A 14,870-nucleotide genomic window follows, 5' to 3' on the forward strand; every position below is an offset into this window, starting at 1 on the left:
TAAGGGCTACCCATTCCATGGACTTAAATATGGCCTGCAACTTAAATAGGACATGCTAGATGGACAGACTTATCTCCCAGCAACTGCCACATCTCTGGAACAGGCTACCAATTTCCTGTGAAACAGAGCACCTCCTATGACACTGTTCAAGAGAAACCTGGATGAGTGGATGGGGACTCTAAATTCCTATTGGAGATAATGCCCACAACCCTCCTCAACATGGGCAGTCATCTCTAAATGCAATCTTGTGTACTCACTAGTACTTCTACGGTATTACATTGGGATGAAACGGCAAAGCTTAAAATGACCTACTGGTCGTTAGCCTAGTAACCTCCAATGATCCTATGATCAAACTGACAAACTTGGTTGTCCTTTCCCTTATTATATTTATAGGAAAGGCTCACAAATGGGATAAAGTCCATGCTTTAAATGCTTCCCATATGGCTTTTTATTGCTCTGTAGTACAAATATATATGGCTGAAGTGACGTGAATTTCTAGGTAAATTTCCCCTCACGTAGGTCTTAAGTTCACTCTAGATATGAGTGGAGAGACTACAATCCAACAACAAAAAATGAGTTTGGTCCCCATCACTTGGCACTAGGAGTGTCCTCATCCCACTGGACTGAGACTGGCTTCTTCTCCTAAACCAGGGATTTTATTTTTAAAGATGCACTGCCCCCCCCCCCCCAGACACAGAACTACATAATGGTACATAATGTCCAAGTCATGTCGCATATTCCTAATGCAATCCCTTGCAGAGCATGCATGCCACTGAAGAAAGAATATAAAATACAAGGTCCTCGGGTTGAGTATAAATAAATAGTAAAATTCATCAAGAAAACTACAATAAAGAGCTGAAGGATATTCTAAAATTATGCTGCTCCAAAATAAATCTCAACTCTAATACAAGAATGCATTCTCAGATTTGTATTCATTTCTTCTGTATTCAGCAACTATCTCAATACAAAGCATCAGTTATACTTGCCTTAATTTCTACTTGTTCTTCCATTTCTTTAGTTTTTATTGTAGTGTATTCTTTTTCCAGCCTGACAAAAAATAATTAAAGTAAGTAAAATGCTACAACTGTTATTAGAACACACATTTTTTACATGTATGGAGAACTATGAATGATCTCTAAATAAGAACTCTGACTCCTGGATGTAATTGAACAGACAGGGAAGCACTCATCAGTACCTATTATTGCACAGGTACTGCAGCTGGCAGCAAAAAAACATGAAATAAAACGAAGAGGCCCAGCAGCTAACACAGAACACACAAATACTGCTAAGGTCTCAGTTTAGGCCTAGGAAATGAGAAAGAATAAAATAACTGTTAGATAAAGTGAGGATTACCTGCATAATGCTACAACAAACCTGGATTTTTTTTAATGGTTACAACCACATAGTAAAAAGCATTAATTGAATTAAACATGGAGAATATTTTTTTTAGTTCTGCCTTCAATAAGACAGCAGCAATTTAAGCATAAAAGACCTCTAAGCTTTTCTACCGAATTTTGCTACAGCAGTTATAGATTTTCCTGAGAAAAGTCACAAACATATCAAAATAAATCATATTATAACATGTCATGGCTGCAAAAATGAAACTATCACACATGTAATGTTTCCAAAAGGAGCTTTCTGAATGTATCATACTGATGTCAGTGACTACTGTGGCTTAGTATTTTAAAATCTGTCTCACAGCTCCAGGAGTTGAAATTCAATAATGAGCATCAATCACAGCCTATGTGCAGTTTTTTTTTAATGGGGTCCCTATGAGTTCAGCAAAAAATCAGTTAAACAAATGGCATTTTCACTGCACTTACATCGAACATGCTTGATCATCGAACTGTTCATACTGAGACTGCAGTACGTACATACGTACGTTCATTCAAGTGTCCCTTAGATGAAGTGACAGACCCTTTTTATGATGTTCTTATATCTGTGTGGGATTTGTCCAGGTACCCGAGTTTCCACCAAGCTCTTAGAAACATGCTGGTGGAATTGTCACACCTATGTTGTCCCACACATAACATCATTTATTAAACAAGAAACTTCTTTATTAAATTATCACTTATGTCATAGGCAATCATACATTTATAAAAATGCAAAAACATATTGACATCATTTAGTTGCAAACATTACACACCACTTATCTATCCAGTCACTGAGTCAAACATTACATGGCTAAATCAAATCCTGTGTTCTTTTAAACCTCATTCCTTGTCTGCAAGACTTCCATTTTTTTCGATGAAATTTGATCATACCATTTTCTACAGGTCTCATTTCCAGTTGTTTTCTCTCTGTTACTATTTTCACTACTTCTAGATCAATTGGTTTGACTAACTTCCATTTCCTAGTAATTGCTTTTTTGACAGCCAACATAATTATACTCGGCAAGGCTTTACTATGTCTAGGCGATTCTGTATCAAAGCTCAAAAACTTATTGCCTTATTCATACCAATTTGCTCACCTATTTCTGATACAGTAGTCTGCAAGAAATTTTTAAAGTCTGCCAACTCATTACACTCCCAGAAACTATGTTCCCAATTACCTCTTTCTTCCCCATCACTCCTCCAACATTTGCTATCGACCGGAGAAAAAAATGTTGGCATCTAGTTGGGGTACAATAATGTAAACACTTTCTATTAGATTTAGGACCTTTGTTTGGTTTTGCTGCATATTTTGGGGAAAATACATATACCTCACATTGTTTCTTTGTGAATTGCTTATCCAATATTTTATATGCTATACTAATTATTACTTTTTTTAACAGTAACTTCTGTTCTAGATTCTAATAAAAACTCTACCAGTAATGATCTTTTGTTTAGGATCACCTATTTGTTTTTCTTTACCAATACTCTGACATCAATCCTTGATAGGGAAGGCAATCGCTAGCCTGCAGTCCCAATATATACTTGGCACTTACCATCCTATTACCGTTCCGTCTATAATTATTTACTCTGAATACCTTTTTTCTTTTTGCCAAGTTTTCTCCAATAAATTCCAGCCTTTCCTAGCCTATTGTCTGTATCCCTAATTACAGTCATCCATACTGGTAGAATCTCCTTTCACCATTCCCATGCTGGCTTAATTCTAATTTCTGCTACTTAATGAATATGACATTCTGTACAGTTGTTGTTATTCTCCTTAAGGATCTGCATCCAAAATTCCACTCTCTCCTTGTTTCTTGAGCTTCCCCCATTTCATCATCATCCCTTTCCACTTTGAATTATAGGTTTCTGTTTGTGCTACATATAGCAGCCTTAACTGCATTAACTCTGAATAACCCTTCAAACAGGGTAAACCTAGACCACATTTGTTCCAGTGAAAGAATAACCTTATCCCACTTGACTCTTGCCATCTTCCCCTTCCATATAAAATCCTTCAGCTCTTTATGAATTGCTATCCACAACTTCTCCTCTGGATGATAAACATATTCCTGACTTGTGTATACAGCTAAAGGGACTAAAAAGACTAACTGCTTGTAACTTCCAGTTTCTCGATTTCTATATTATCTTTGTTTAGTCTCTTTCCACATATCCTTAGCTGTCATACCAGAATGCTTTAAAATCCATACTGCTAAGTACTTGATTTTATCAGGGCACAATAAATATGGATATTGCTGAACCAATTCCTGTGTGGGTACATAATTTACAGCTATTGCTTTTGTTTTAGTTTCATCAATTTTCTATCTTGAAAAGATATGAAACTTTCTCAAACTGTACCACAATGCTGAAATTTCATTTTCTGGTTTTAACAAGTATAAAATAATTTCATCTGCAAATACTGCCAGCTTTTCTCAACTACCACACCAATTATATGCCTGAATTTCTGAGTCACTTTTTTTTGCCACTGGTTCTAAATATAATGCAAACAACAAAGGGAAAAAAGGACACGCCTGGCTGGTTATTCTTCTCAAACAGAAATTATCACAGAGGAATCCACCCACTTTTCACCTTCGAACCCTCATATATCCTCCTAATCAATCTTGTAATTTTATCAGGGAATGCAAATGCTTCCATTGTCCTGCCCATGACCTCCCAGCTTACTCTGTCAAATGCTTTCTCTGCATCAAGACCTACCACCAAAACTGATACTTCTTACATTCAGCTTTCCTCTGGATCATCAATGTTCTGCTAATGTCGACAAATGTCAAAAAAAAAAAAAATGGTGGCGCTCAGGGAAGCTGCGGCTGTGTTAGCTCATGATACAGGATTGCTTAATCCGTCTTATTTTTCTGGCAAAAATACAAGAAAATCATTTTCCAGTCATTTAAATGATGTTACAGTAACTTACAGCAGAAAGAAACTTTTGGAAATCAAGTATTCAATTGTGCCATCGTTTTGGCTGGATTCCCTGCTTACTACAGAGCATCTGGGGCCTACAACACTCACAGAACCACTGGAACTAAACATCCTAACTAAACAAGCTTCAAAGTATCTAAATCAGGGGATGGAAGGTTTGGGAACAATCAGGATGAGACCCAAAAGAAGAGATGTAACAGAACTAAACAAACCCTCACATGCCTGCACTTCCCTCAATTCTGTTAGCAAATGTATGTTCATTAGACAACAAGATGGACTTTCTCAGGCTTGAGCTCAACACTAAAAACAAGGTGAGAAATTCCTGTATGTTAATCTTTACAGAGACTTGATTAAATAACAGGATTAGTGACAGTGCTGTAAACCTTGATGGTTTCATTTTGTTCAGAGCTGACAGGAACCTAGCTCTGTGTGGAAAAGCTAAGGGAGGTGGAGTGTTCATTTTTAGAATGATAGCTGGTGCAAAAACCTTAACATTATGATGGAACATTGCTCTGTAAATGTAGAATTTCTGATAATTAAATGCAAACCTTTTTATGTGCCCAGAGAAATATATGGTGTCTATGTAGCAGATGTATATATACCACCGAGTGCTATCATCACTGAAGCACGGAGTATACTGCATAATACTATATGTGAGCTGCAATGCAATAATTCTGCATGCATTTATGACAACCACAAACTATAGAGGGGAAGGAGGGAGGGATAATTGGACTGCGGCAATGTAGATCCTCTAACATCTACATTTATGGTAGGTACAAAACTGTACTATGTTCTTCGTCTCACATTGCTGCAGTCATAACCTGTGGGTAGAATCCCAAAGCAAAGGAAAAGGGAGGCTGGCAAACTAAATAGCATTAGGAGCTGCTAACATGCCCTGTAAAACTGCAGTTGCAAACCCAGCCCTGGACTTGGAATAAAGAGGGAGATGGTAATGCTTAGTAAAAGTGTGTACTGAACTCCAAGTAGCTGCCTCCAAAATATCCTTAGTAGCTACCCCCCTCAAAAAAGCAGTAGATGTGGCAGTAGCCCTGGTAGAATGAGGTCTGATCCCAGCAGGAACATTCTTCCCATGATGAGAATAACAAAAAGCAATACATTGACCAATCCACTTAGAAATAGTTTGCTTTGAAAGAGCTTTCCCTTGTGAACCCAAAGCAAAGGAAACAAATAACTGTTGAGTCTTTCTGAACTCTTTAGTTCTGCTCAAATAATAACGTAGCTGCCTGTGGATATCTAAAGAATGCAAGACTTTTTCCCCTTTATTTTGGGGATCAGCATAAAAGGTAGGCAAATGAATCGACTGGTTCAAGGCCACATTAGAAATCACTTTAGGCATAAAAGTAGGGTTAGTTCGCAAAGAAACTCTATCGTTATGGAAAATCAGAAAGGGTTCAACTGCCATGAGTGCCTGCAATTCAGATACCCTCCTAGCAGAAGTAATGGCCAACAAAAAAGCAGTCTTCCAAGACAAAAACTTCAATTCAGACATAGCTGCAGGTTCAAAAGGAGGTAAAGTAAGCTTCTCCAACACAAAATTGAGATCCCAGGAAGGAGTAGGAGCTCTACGTGGGGGTCTTATATTCTTTGCCCCTCTAAGAAACTGTTTGAACAAAGGGTGAGAAAATAAAGGAGGGTCACAATCATAGTGAGCAGAAATGGCTGCAGCATGAACCTTCACAGAAGAGAATGACAAACCCTTGTCCAGTAATTCAGTAAGATACTGCAGTGCAAAACTCAAATTAGGCACTGAAACATCAAAGCCCTTTGCTGTGCTCCAAAGAAAAAATCTCTTCCATTTATCAGCATAAACTTTTCTAGTACTAGGCCGCCTGGCTTCCAAAATGACATCTAAAACCTGTTGAGGAAGCTGAGAACCCACCGGCTCCATTACAGAATACGCCAGGCTGTTAGATGCAGGGACTGCACCCGAACATTGAGAAAATGATTGTTTGACTGGGATAACAAATGAGGAACCTGTGGCAAAGGCCAAGGAGGCCCCTGAATTAAACTCCTCAGCAGAGGATACCAATGCTGACGTGGCCAATCTGGTGCTATTAGAATCATGCAAGGCTTGTCCCGCCTGACTTTCAAGAGTACCTAGGGAAGAAGAGGGAGAGGGGGGAAAGCATAAACGTGAAGATTGTTCTAACTGAAAGATAGAGCATCCACTTTCCAAGCATTTGAATGGAACATCTTTGTGCAAAACTTTGGCAGTTGGAAATTCAGTGGAGAAGCGAACAGATCTATGTCTGGAGCTCCCCAAGCCACGGTCAACTGTTTGAATACCTGAGGGTCCAGTTTCCACTCGTGGGGATCCACAATTTGTCTGCTCAATACATCTGCTAGGGAGTTCTGTGCTCCTGGCAGAAACCGTGCTTGAAGATTGATATGCAAACTCAGAGCAGTCTCCCATAAAATCATTGCTTGTCTGCAAAGAGGGTAGGAATGGGTTCCCCCCTGCTTGTTGATGTACCACATGACAGTTGTGTTGTCTGTTAGAATCAACACCTGTCCCGGCTGAAGTAGGTCCTTGAAGGCCATCAAGGCAAATTGGACTGCTAACATCTCCTTCATGTTGATATGCAAATGTAGTAGTTTGGGAGGCCATATGTCCTGAATCCATTTCCCATTGAAGTGTGCTCCAAGCCAAGTCCGAGGCATCCGTCGTTAGGATCTGACTCGCCTCTGGTCGGATCACAGAGAGTCCCTTGTTTAGGTGACATTCCTGAGCCCACCACAAGAATTCCTTCTGGATGCAAGGTATAATCGCAATGACAGTGTCCAAACCGTGGCAGTGTTGAGTCCACACACTTTTGAGATACCATTGTAGCTTCCTCATATGCAGTTTGGCATTGGGAAGTACTAGAATGCAAGATGCCATGAACCCCAAGGCTTGAAGGACTGTCCTTGCAGTCAGCCTGGACATTACTGATAACTGCTGGAAGTATAGATGAAGAGTTCTTTGTTTGTCCGGGGTCAGAAATGCCATCTGAGAAGCTGTATTCAGTCTGACACCCAGAAAGCACATGTCCTGAGAGGGCACTAGACTGGACTTTATTTCGTTCACAGAATACCCTAGGCACCTTAAAACTGCCATTACATACTGGAGATGTTGTAGTAACTTGTCTTTGTTTTGAGCAAGAATCAGGCAATCGTCCAGATAAGGATAAATTTGTATTCCCCTCTGTCTGAAGAAAGCAATTACAGGAGCCAGAACTTTTGTGAATACTCTGGGTGCAGTAGATAAACCAAAGGGCAATGCAGAGAACTGATAATGAGAAGTACCAGCCCGAAACCTCAGGAATCTCCTGCAGCTGGGCCTGATAGGGATGTGAAGATAGGCCTCTTTGAGATTCAGGGTTACCATCCAGTGATCTTTGCCTAGCATAGGCAGAAGTTGTTGTAATGTTAACATCTTGAACTTTGGAATGTCTAGGTAGGTATTGAGAATGGACAAATCCAGAATTGGCCTCCAAGTGTTTCCTTTCTTTGGCACTAGGAATAGACGGGAATAAAAACCCAGGCCTACTTCTGACGGAGGGACCACCTGAATTGCCCCTATCTGCAAAAGTAACGAGATTTGCTCCTGAGCCTCCATCCTTTGCCGAGGAGGCACATTCGGCATGCCTTTGAAAGGAGGAAAAGTGTGAAAATAAAACTTGTAACCGTGATTTATTATATCCAACACCCATTTGTCCTGGGTGACCAAATGCCAGTTTTGTCTGAAAAGTCCCAACTTCCCTCCTAGAGGAGCTGCCAGTAAAGAAGGGTCTGGCAGCGGAAGATACAGGTCATTGGGTCTGTTTACGAAAGGGCTGACCCCTGCCCTCACCAGAAGACTGTGCAGGAGAACTCCAAGTCCTAGGTCTAAAAGAACCCTGAGCGTGAGCTCTACCTCTACCACGTCTAGACTTGCCCTTAGACTGATAATCCGAAGAAGGATAAGACCATCCTCTAGCAGGCCAATTCCTACTAAACTTAGGAGGATGCACCTGCATAAAATCCTTGACCGTCTGCATAGACTTAGCCTTATCTTCCATCTTTTTCAAAACTGATTCCACAGGAGGACCAAAAAGTACTTCAGATTGAAGAGGAGCATCCAAAATCCGAGCCTTAACATGCTGTGACAAACTTTGATCCTTAAGCCAGGCATGTCTATGAATAACTGAACCTGTAGCAGCCACCCTGGATGAAGCCTGAAGAGCATCGAAACCACACTGCAAAGAATGCTTGCCAACTTGATCTGATGCATGAACCAACTCCTGGAGCTCCTTACACTCTATACCCTCAGATAAAGCATCCACCTTAGATTTCAATTGACCTAACAAAAAGTTCTGATACTTCAGGATATGAAATTGGCAATTCAAAGTCCTCATAGCTAACGTAGAGGAGGTGTACACTTTTTCCCCCACCTATCTAAAGCTCTAGAATCTTTATCCAAAGGAACTGGATTCTTAGCCACAGAAGCCCTAATACCCTTCGGACCTTGAATAATAGTTTCCAGATCAGCTCTAGGACTCTTGTACAAATACTTATGTGCTTCTGGAACTCTGTAATATCTGTCCGGCTTAACTGGGGCAGGAGGCAAAGAATCAGGATTAAGGGAAGATTCAGAAAAAACATCCTGAACAACATCTAAGACAGGAGGAATAGCCAAGGGCCTATGTTGCGGTAGAAACAAAAATTCCCTAAGCCTTTTCCGAGAATCTGAAAAATCCTGACCTTCCCACTTGAAATGTTCCCTCATGGAATGTAAAGTCTCAAAAAAAGAAAAATCCTCTGGAGGAGAATCAGAAGGACAGGAGTCCTCTGCATCCGAATCTGAAAAAGAAGGGAATTCCTGAATTTCTTCAGCTGAGGAATCAGAGTAGTCTGAGGAATGATCCATTCCCTCTAAATCTGCCTCCACCCTAGGCCTCTTCTCTGGGGGGGCATAGAACCCCTGATCAAAGTAATCAAGTCTTCCGCCATTTTCAACATATGCTTTTTAGGAACAGGGGCAGGAGAGCTAGAGCTATGACCAGGGCCAACAAGACAAGGTTTGGCCTTAGCATGGCCTTTAGCCACTGAAGTAGAAGGCCTAATAACCTTCTGTAAGGATGGAACTACAGACACCTGAGAAGCACCTTCAGCCGGGCCTAACTCCTGAGAGGCCAACTCCTGTAAAAGTAAAGGTTCCCCCTGGGATTCAGCCGAACCCTCGGCAGGATCCACAGATTCAACCGGAGGCTCAGTAGAACCGGCGTCCGCAACGGACGACTTATCCGGTTTAGACTTTAAAGGTTTGTCTTTACGCTTTTTAGCGGTAGCGGGTGTTGGGGGATCCGACGGCATGTTATAGTTACACCTTTTACCGAAAACAAGCCTGGCACAGTCTAATCTCCGTTTAATGGTGCACTTATTAAATCTAGCACAAAAGCGACACCCAACCACGTCGTGCTCAGGCCCCAAGCAAGGAATACAGAAAGAATGATAATCCCTATGAGGTATCTGTTTCCCACAAGAAATGCAATTATTAACTTTTTCTGACATCCGGATAACTGAGGCAAGAAAAGATAAAGATTTCCCCAACGGGGTACTTAGCCCAACTTGGTCTTCGGTCTGAAACTCGATAAATGAAAATTTCAGAACGCCGAACGGCACTTGCAAACGCTGCTTCTGCTTCGGACCACGCGGCAAGAAAGACTGAGGATATGGCGTGGGTCATGCGCTTAAGTACTACTACGTACCGACGTCAGCTCTAGGTGACAATGACCGATGCCAGCCCAGCTCTTTGGTATTCGGGCCGACCGAGGACAGCGGACTACCCACAGGTTATGACTGCAGCAATGTGAGACGAAGAACATCACTGCTTTCACAGCAAAGGATAAGAGGGGTTTAAGTGTGGCAAGAGCTAATCTTAAAAAGGGTATCAAGGAGGCCAAGAGGCAGTATGATAAGAGGATAAGAGTATGATTATGGATGCTTTAAGGATGTGAAAGACTCAAGAAGCCTGTGGCATTGTATATACCTAACTGACTACAAGACTAAGTCAGCTCAGTGAGATGATAGCAGTGAATTTCTGGACAATCTAAACACATTTTATGGCAGGTTTAAAGAGAAAAACAACCTGGAAGCTGTAAAGCTTCTCAATGACCAAAAGGAGGCAGTACTTAACTTCAGTGCTATGGATGTAAGGAACCAATTGAGAAAAGTAAACCCTAGGAAGGTTGCTGGCCCTGATAACATTCTGGAGAAGTATTGAAAGGCTGTGCAGACCAACTGAGCATAGTCCTGACAGACATCTTCAATACCTCACTTGTCCAGGAAAAAGTACCAGCATGTTTCAGAGTTACCAACATAATCCCTCTGCCAAAAAAAGCCAACCCCATACAGGCCAGTGGCCCTTGTACGAAATGTAGAGAAATGCTTCTAAAGACTGGTTAAAAGGCATCTGACTACAGTACTACACCAATCCTTTGACCCACTGCAGTTTGCCTACTGGGAAAACAGATCAACTGCTGATGCCATTTCAGCTGCACTTCACCTCACATTGGAGCATCTTGTAGAGAACAACTATGCCAGGCTGTTGTTCATAGATTTCAGCTCAGCATTCAATATTGTGATTCCAATGAAACTGACAGAAAAGCTTATCAACCTTGCCATAAATAAAGTGCTGTGATAATGGATCCTCAGTTTCTTGACTGGAAGATCACAAAGGACCTTTGCTGGTAGCAACACTTCAGAGAGTATTACAATCAACAGCGGAGTAGCACACGGCTGTGTCCTGAGTCCTCTACTGTTCACAATCCTTACCCATGACTGCTCTGTGAAAGCTAGCAACAACCACATCATCAAATTTGCAGATGACACCACAGTAGTAAGACTCATAAGTGGTGATGACAAGAGTGGTTATAGGAATAAGGTCAACTCCCTGACTGAATGATGCAACAACAATTTGGACCTGAATGTCAATAAAACAAAAGAAGTTATTATTGACTTCAAAAATAGCTCTGCTATGCACCTGCCCCTTAAGATCAATGGTGAAGAAGTGGAGAGATTCCAAACTACAAAGTTCCTGGGGGTACATATATCAGAGGATCTTTCTTGGAGTACAAACACAGGCCAGCTAATTAAAAAAGCCCACCAGCGACTACACTTCCTAAGAAGGTTGAGAAAAGCAAAGCTCTCTATGAATGCTCTAATTACCTTCTATAGAGGAGCCATTGAGAGCATTATCACCAGCAATTGCACTGTATGGTTCAGTAACCGCACAATGGCCGAAAGGAAGAAGCTGCAAAGAATAATAAGAACAGCAGAAAAGATTGTGGGTACTTGTCTTCCCACCTTACAGGAACTCTGAACTGAAATGTAAAAAGAAGTCCCGCAAAATACTGAATGTCTGGCACTTCTCATCCAGCGTATGGCTGGTTCACTAAACTTGCTTCTGGTAGAAGGTTATGGAGTATCTGCTGTAGGACCTCCAGATTCATGAACAGTTTTTATCCAACTGCAATAACACTCATTAATGCAGACATAAATCTGGATGTATCAAAACTATAACAGATTGTTAATCTCTCATTCTTTTTCTTTTTTTTTTCATACAGTAATTCTATTCATTTACTGCATACTAAAATTAATATATTCTCATTTAAGTGCAATTCCAGTCACTTCCTTATGCGCAATACCATCCAATCTCACCTCTGTGTACAGTGTAGTTTTAGTTTCATGTGTTAATTGTCTAGTAGTCAGTGTTGTCCAATGTAATAAATAGTGTACAACCATGTGCAACAACTACTTAAATATTTAGTTTTGTACTATAGTTATTGTTTATTCTTTAATACCTATCATGTCTGTCTTTTTGTGTGCGTTTTTCTCCAGTAAAAGAGCTGACACTCAAAATTTCATTGAGGTAGCACTTGTTTTCTAAATGACAAAGTTTCTTTGAATCTTGAAAATGTTTGCTCCCCTCCACAAAACCACGGTGATCCATATCTATCAATTTTGGCATCACCTTTGCCATTCTTTTATCCATTACAGACAAAAACACTTTATGATAATGATTAGCACTGAAATGGGCCTGTATGAAGCTGGATCTAACAATTCTTTACCCCCTTTAGGTATTACAGCCACCACCACCACTTTCTTCCAGGATGTTGGTGCTTCTCCTCCTCTTAGAATACTGTTAAACAAAACCTTCCAGATCTTGATCATTTTTTTTCCCTTAGTTCCTAACTTCCACAGAAATACCATCTATTCCTGGGGACTTTACTGTGGCTTGGTTATGTATCACCATTTTTATCTAGTCTCCTCCTATCCTAACAGTTAGTTTCATCGACCTCTAACCTTGGCATAATTAATTCTTCCCTAAACATCTCCATTTGTATCTTTTCTTGAGTTCCATAATTCTCTACTTTATAAAGATTTTCGTAAAAATTGTTGAAATATTTTTAGTACCTCTACAGGATCTTTTGTTATCTTCCTTGTTACAGGCTCCCTAAGCTTGGTGGCAACCGTTTTTACTTTCTGTTGCCCGAGTAATTATGCTAAATGTTTTCGTGCTCCGGAGTTATCAAAAACAGTTGCTTAAGAGCAATTTTTTCTAAATTCATGCACATTTGAGGTAATCCCTTATTTTCTGTTTAGCATTCTTCAAGTGCTACTACTCTTGTTCTGTGAGATTCACCCTATTCTGCAATACTTCAACCTTTGCAAGTCCATCTAAATAATAACCCCCAAATAATTTCCACAGCCCATTCCTAAAATTCCTCTCTTTTCAAGAGATAGTTGGGAAAAACACCAGTGTCTCATTTTTATTACCCTGCTTTTTTATTTTTATCACTGGTGCATGATCTGAAATAGTTATTAGATGCATATCAAAACTTGTTCCTGTGAAATTATGTTCTCTCTAGTCTAGACCAGTTTTTGTATCTTGAGGAATAATATGTAAATTCACTCCAAATTCCTTCTAATGAATTCACATCTTCCATGCCAAATATTTTCATAAATTTTTACAAAACTCTATCCTCCTTTGCTACGTTTTCCCTTCTGGGCCCCCAGGTATATTTACACTGCTGCAAATCAAATTTCAGTCCCCCCATAAGTAATTTTCCCTGCTGAAAGCTGGATATTTACCTCGGAACTGACTTAAGCTCAATTATAGCAGTTTTAGGTAGAGTATTGGAATATAAATGCATCCCAGTGTAATCTTCCTCATTTGTCAGTAGCCCTTAACACTACAAATCTACCATTACCATCTTTTTTATCCTCTTCTATCACTATTGCAGCTCCTGTTGCAATTAATACAAGTGCTTCTCTTTTCCTTTGTCCCAGGTATTCTGCTGAATAACCTTCCTAAAAAACATTTTTTTACCAAATTCACATGTTCAGTTCTTTCCAAACATGTCTCCTGTAGCATAGCTGTTTGCAGTCTGCATTTTTAATATAGTTGACTATTCTTTTTTGCATATATATCCAAGACCATTTACATTTAAAGATAATATAAAAAGCATCATTATGTTAAAAATGTATTATTCCCACCTTTATGTGTAGCAACTTTTGTGTTACATGCATAAACGGTTTGGCACGTTGACGTTGATCTTTTATACAATTTCTTGTCATAACCATTTGAGCCTATGTCACATCTTACAAAACTTTTATTGAAATACTCAAAATGAAAACACACCACTAAAACCTGTTAATTTAATACTAACACACAAAACTATGTACATCTTCAAATACTGATGTTTTACCCTCCTAATAAGAACTGTCCCAGTTTGACAGCCACACTTAAAAGGAAGGTTTATCCATGCTAAGATGCATGGTACACAGCCTGTGCTTCTACAAAATGCTGTTTGGTTCTGTCCTATCTTTATTACTCTCCCAAATGTAAATACACCTGAATGCTTTCAGAAAACATCTCAAGCCATTAAAATAAATAAGTACTTCGATTTTATTGCTCATTATCAGGTTGTGTCCATGGAGACATGAGAACCAGATGCAGGATTGCTTCTACAAGCATTCATTTATTTGCTAGACAATGTTCTTTTTTTTATTTTCTTTCTCTTAAATGCGTTACTATATCAAGCCAAGGGTCTTAATCCAGTCATTCCCCTATGTAGCAGTAAGAAAACACACCAGTTTTTCTTGTATCCTGCTCTTTTGACCAGACTTTTCTTTTTATATTGCAGTGCCTACACTTCTTAAAACTGATCAAGGAGAAAGAAAGGAGGAGGAAGAAAAAAAACAGGTGCACCTGTTAACTTTAAAATCTGCATTGTCCTTGAAAATAACCGAGAAAATTTTAAAGCATGCAGATTATATCATGCATTATAAAAAGCACTACTGTTAATAACAACATTTTATTTTAGTTATCTCTTTCCTTTCTCTCCCCTAAAGGTTTTTCCAAACATTAACAGCATGAAGTTGGGCATATGCTTTAGAGTCCCCTACAAGTTTAACAAAGTCAAAAAAGTCCAATATTTCCAGATTTTCTTGTTCTGTCATGTTTGAAAAATATAATTGTGTGTAATCCCACATTTACTTGTCAATTTCTGAGTTGCTTAT

The 14,870-nt window shown here is 39.7% G+C and overlaps 1 protein-coding gene across 2 annotated transcripts in view; it reads right to left on the reverse strand.

The window, feature by feature from the left end:
- EVI5 (ecotropic viral integration site 5) overlaps window positions 1-14,870 on the reverse strand; it is a gene marked incomplete in the record, with an annotated part of 2,059,651 nt that overhangs the window by 1,268,763 nt on the left and 776,018 nt on the right. For both annotated transcript variants that reach the window (XM_044085676.1, XM_044085675.1), the window contains 1 exon segment: window positions 987-1,047. In XM_044085676.1, the coding sequence (XP_043941611.1) occupies window positions 987-1,047 (61 nt within the window).

The sequence above is a fragment of the Protopterus annectens genome, chromosome 10.part0, assembly GCF_019279795.1.
Source record: "Protopterus annectens isolate FY-2018-M chromosome 10.part0, PAN1.0, whole genome shotgun sequence".
NCBI lineage: Eukaryota > Metazoa > Chordata > Ceratodontiformes > Protopteridae > Protopterus > Protopterus annectens.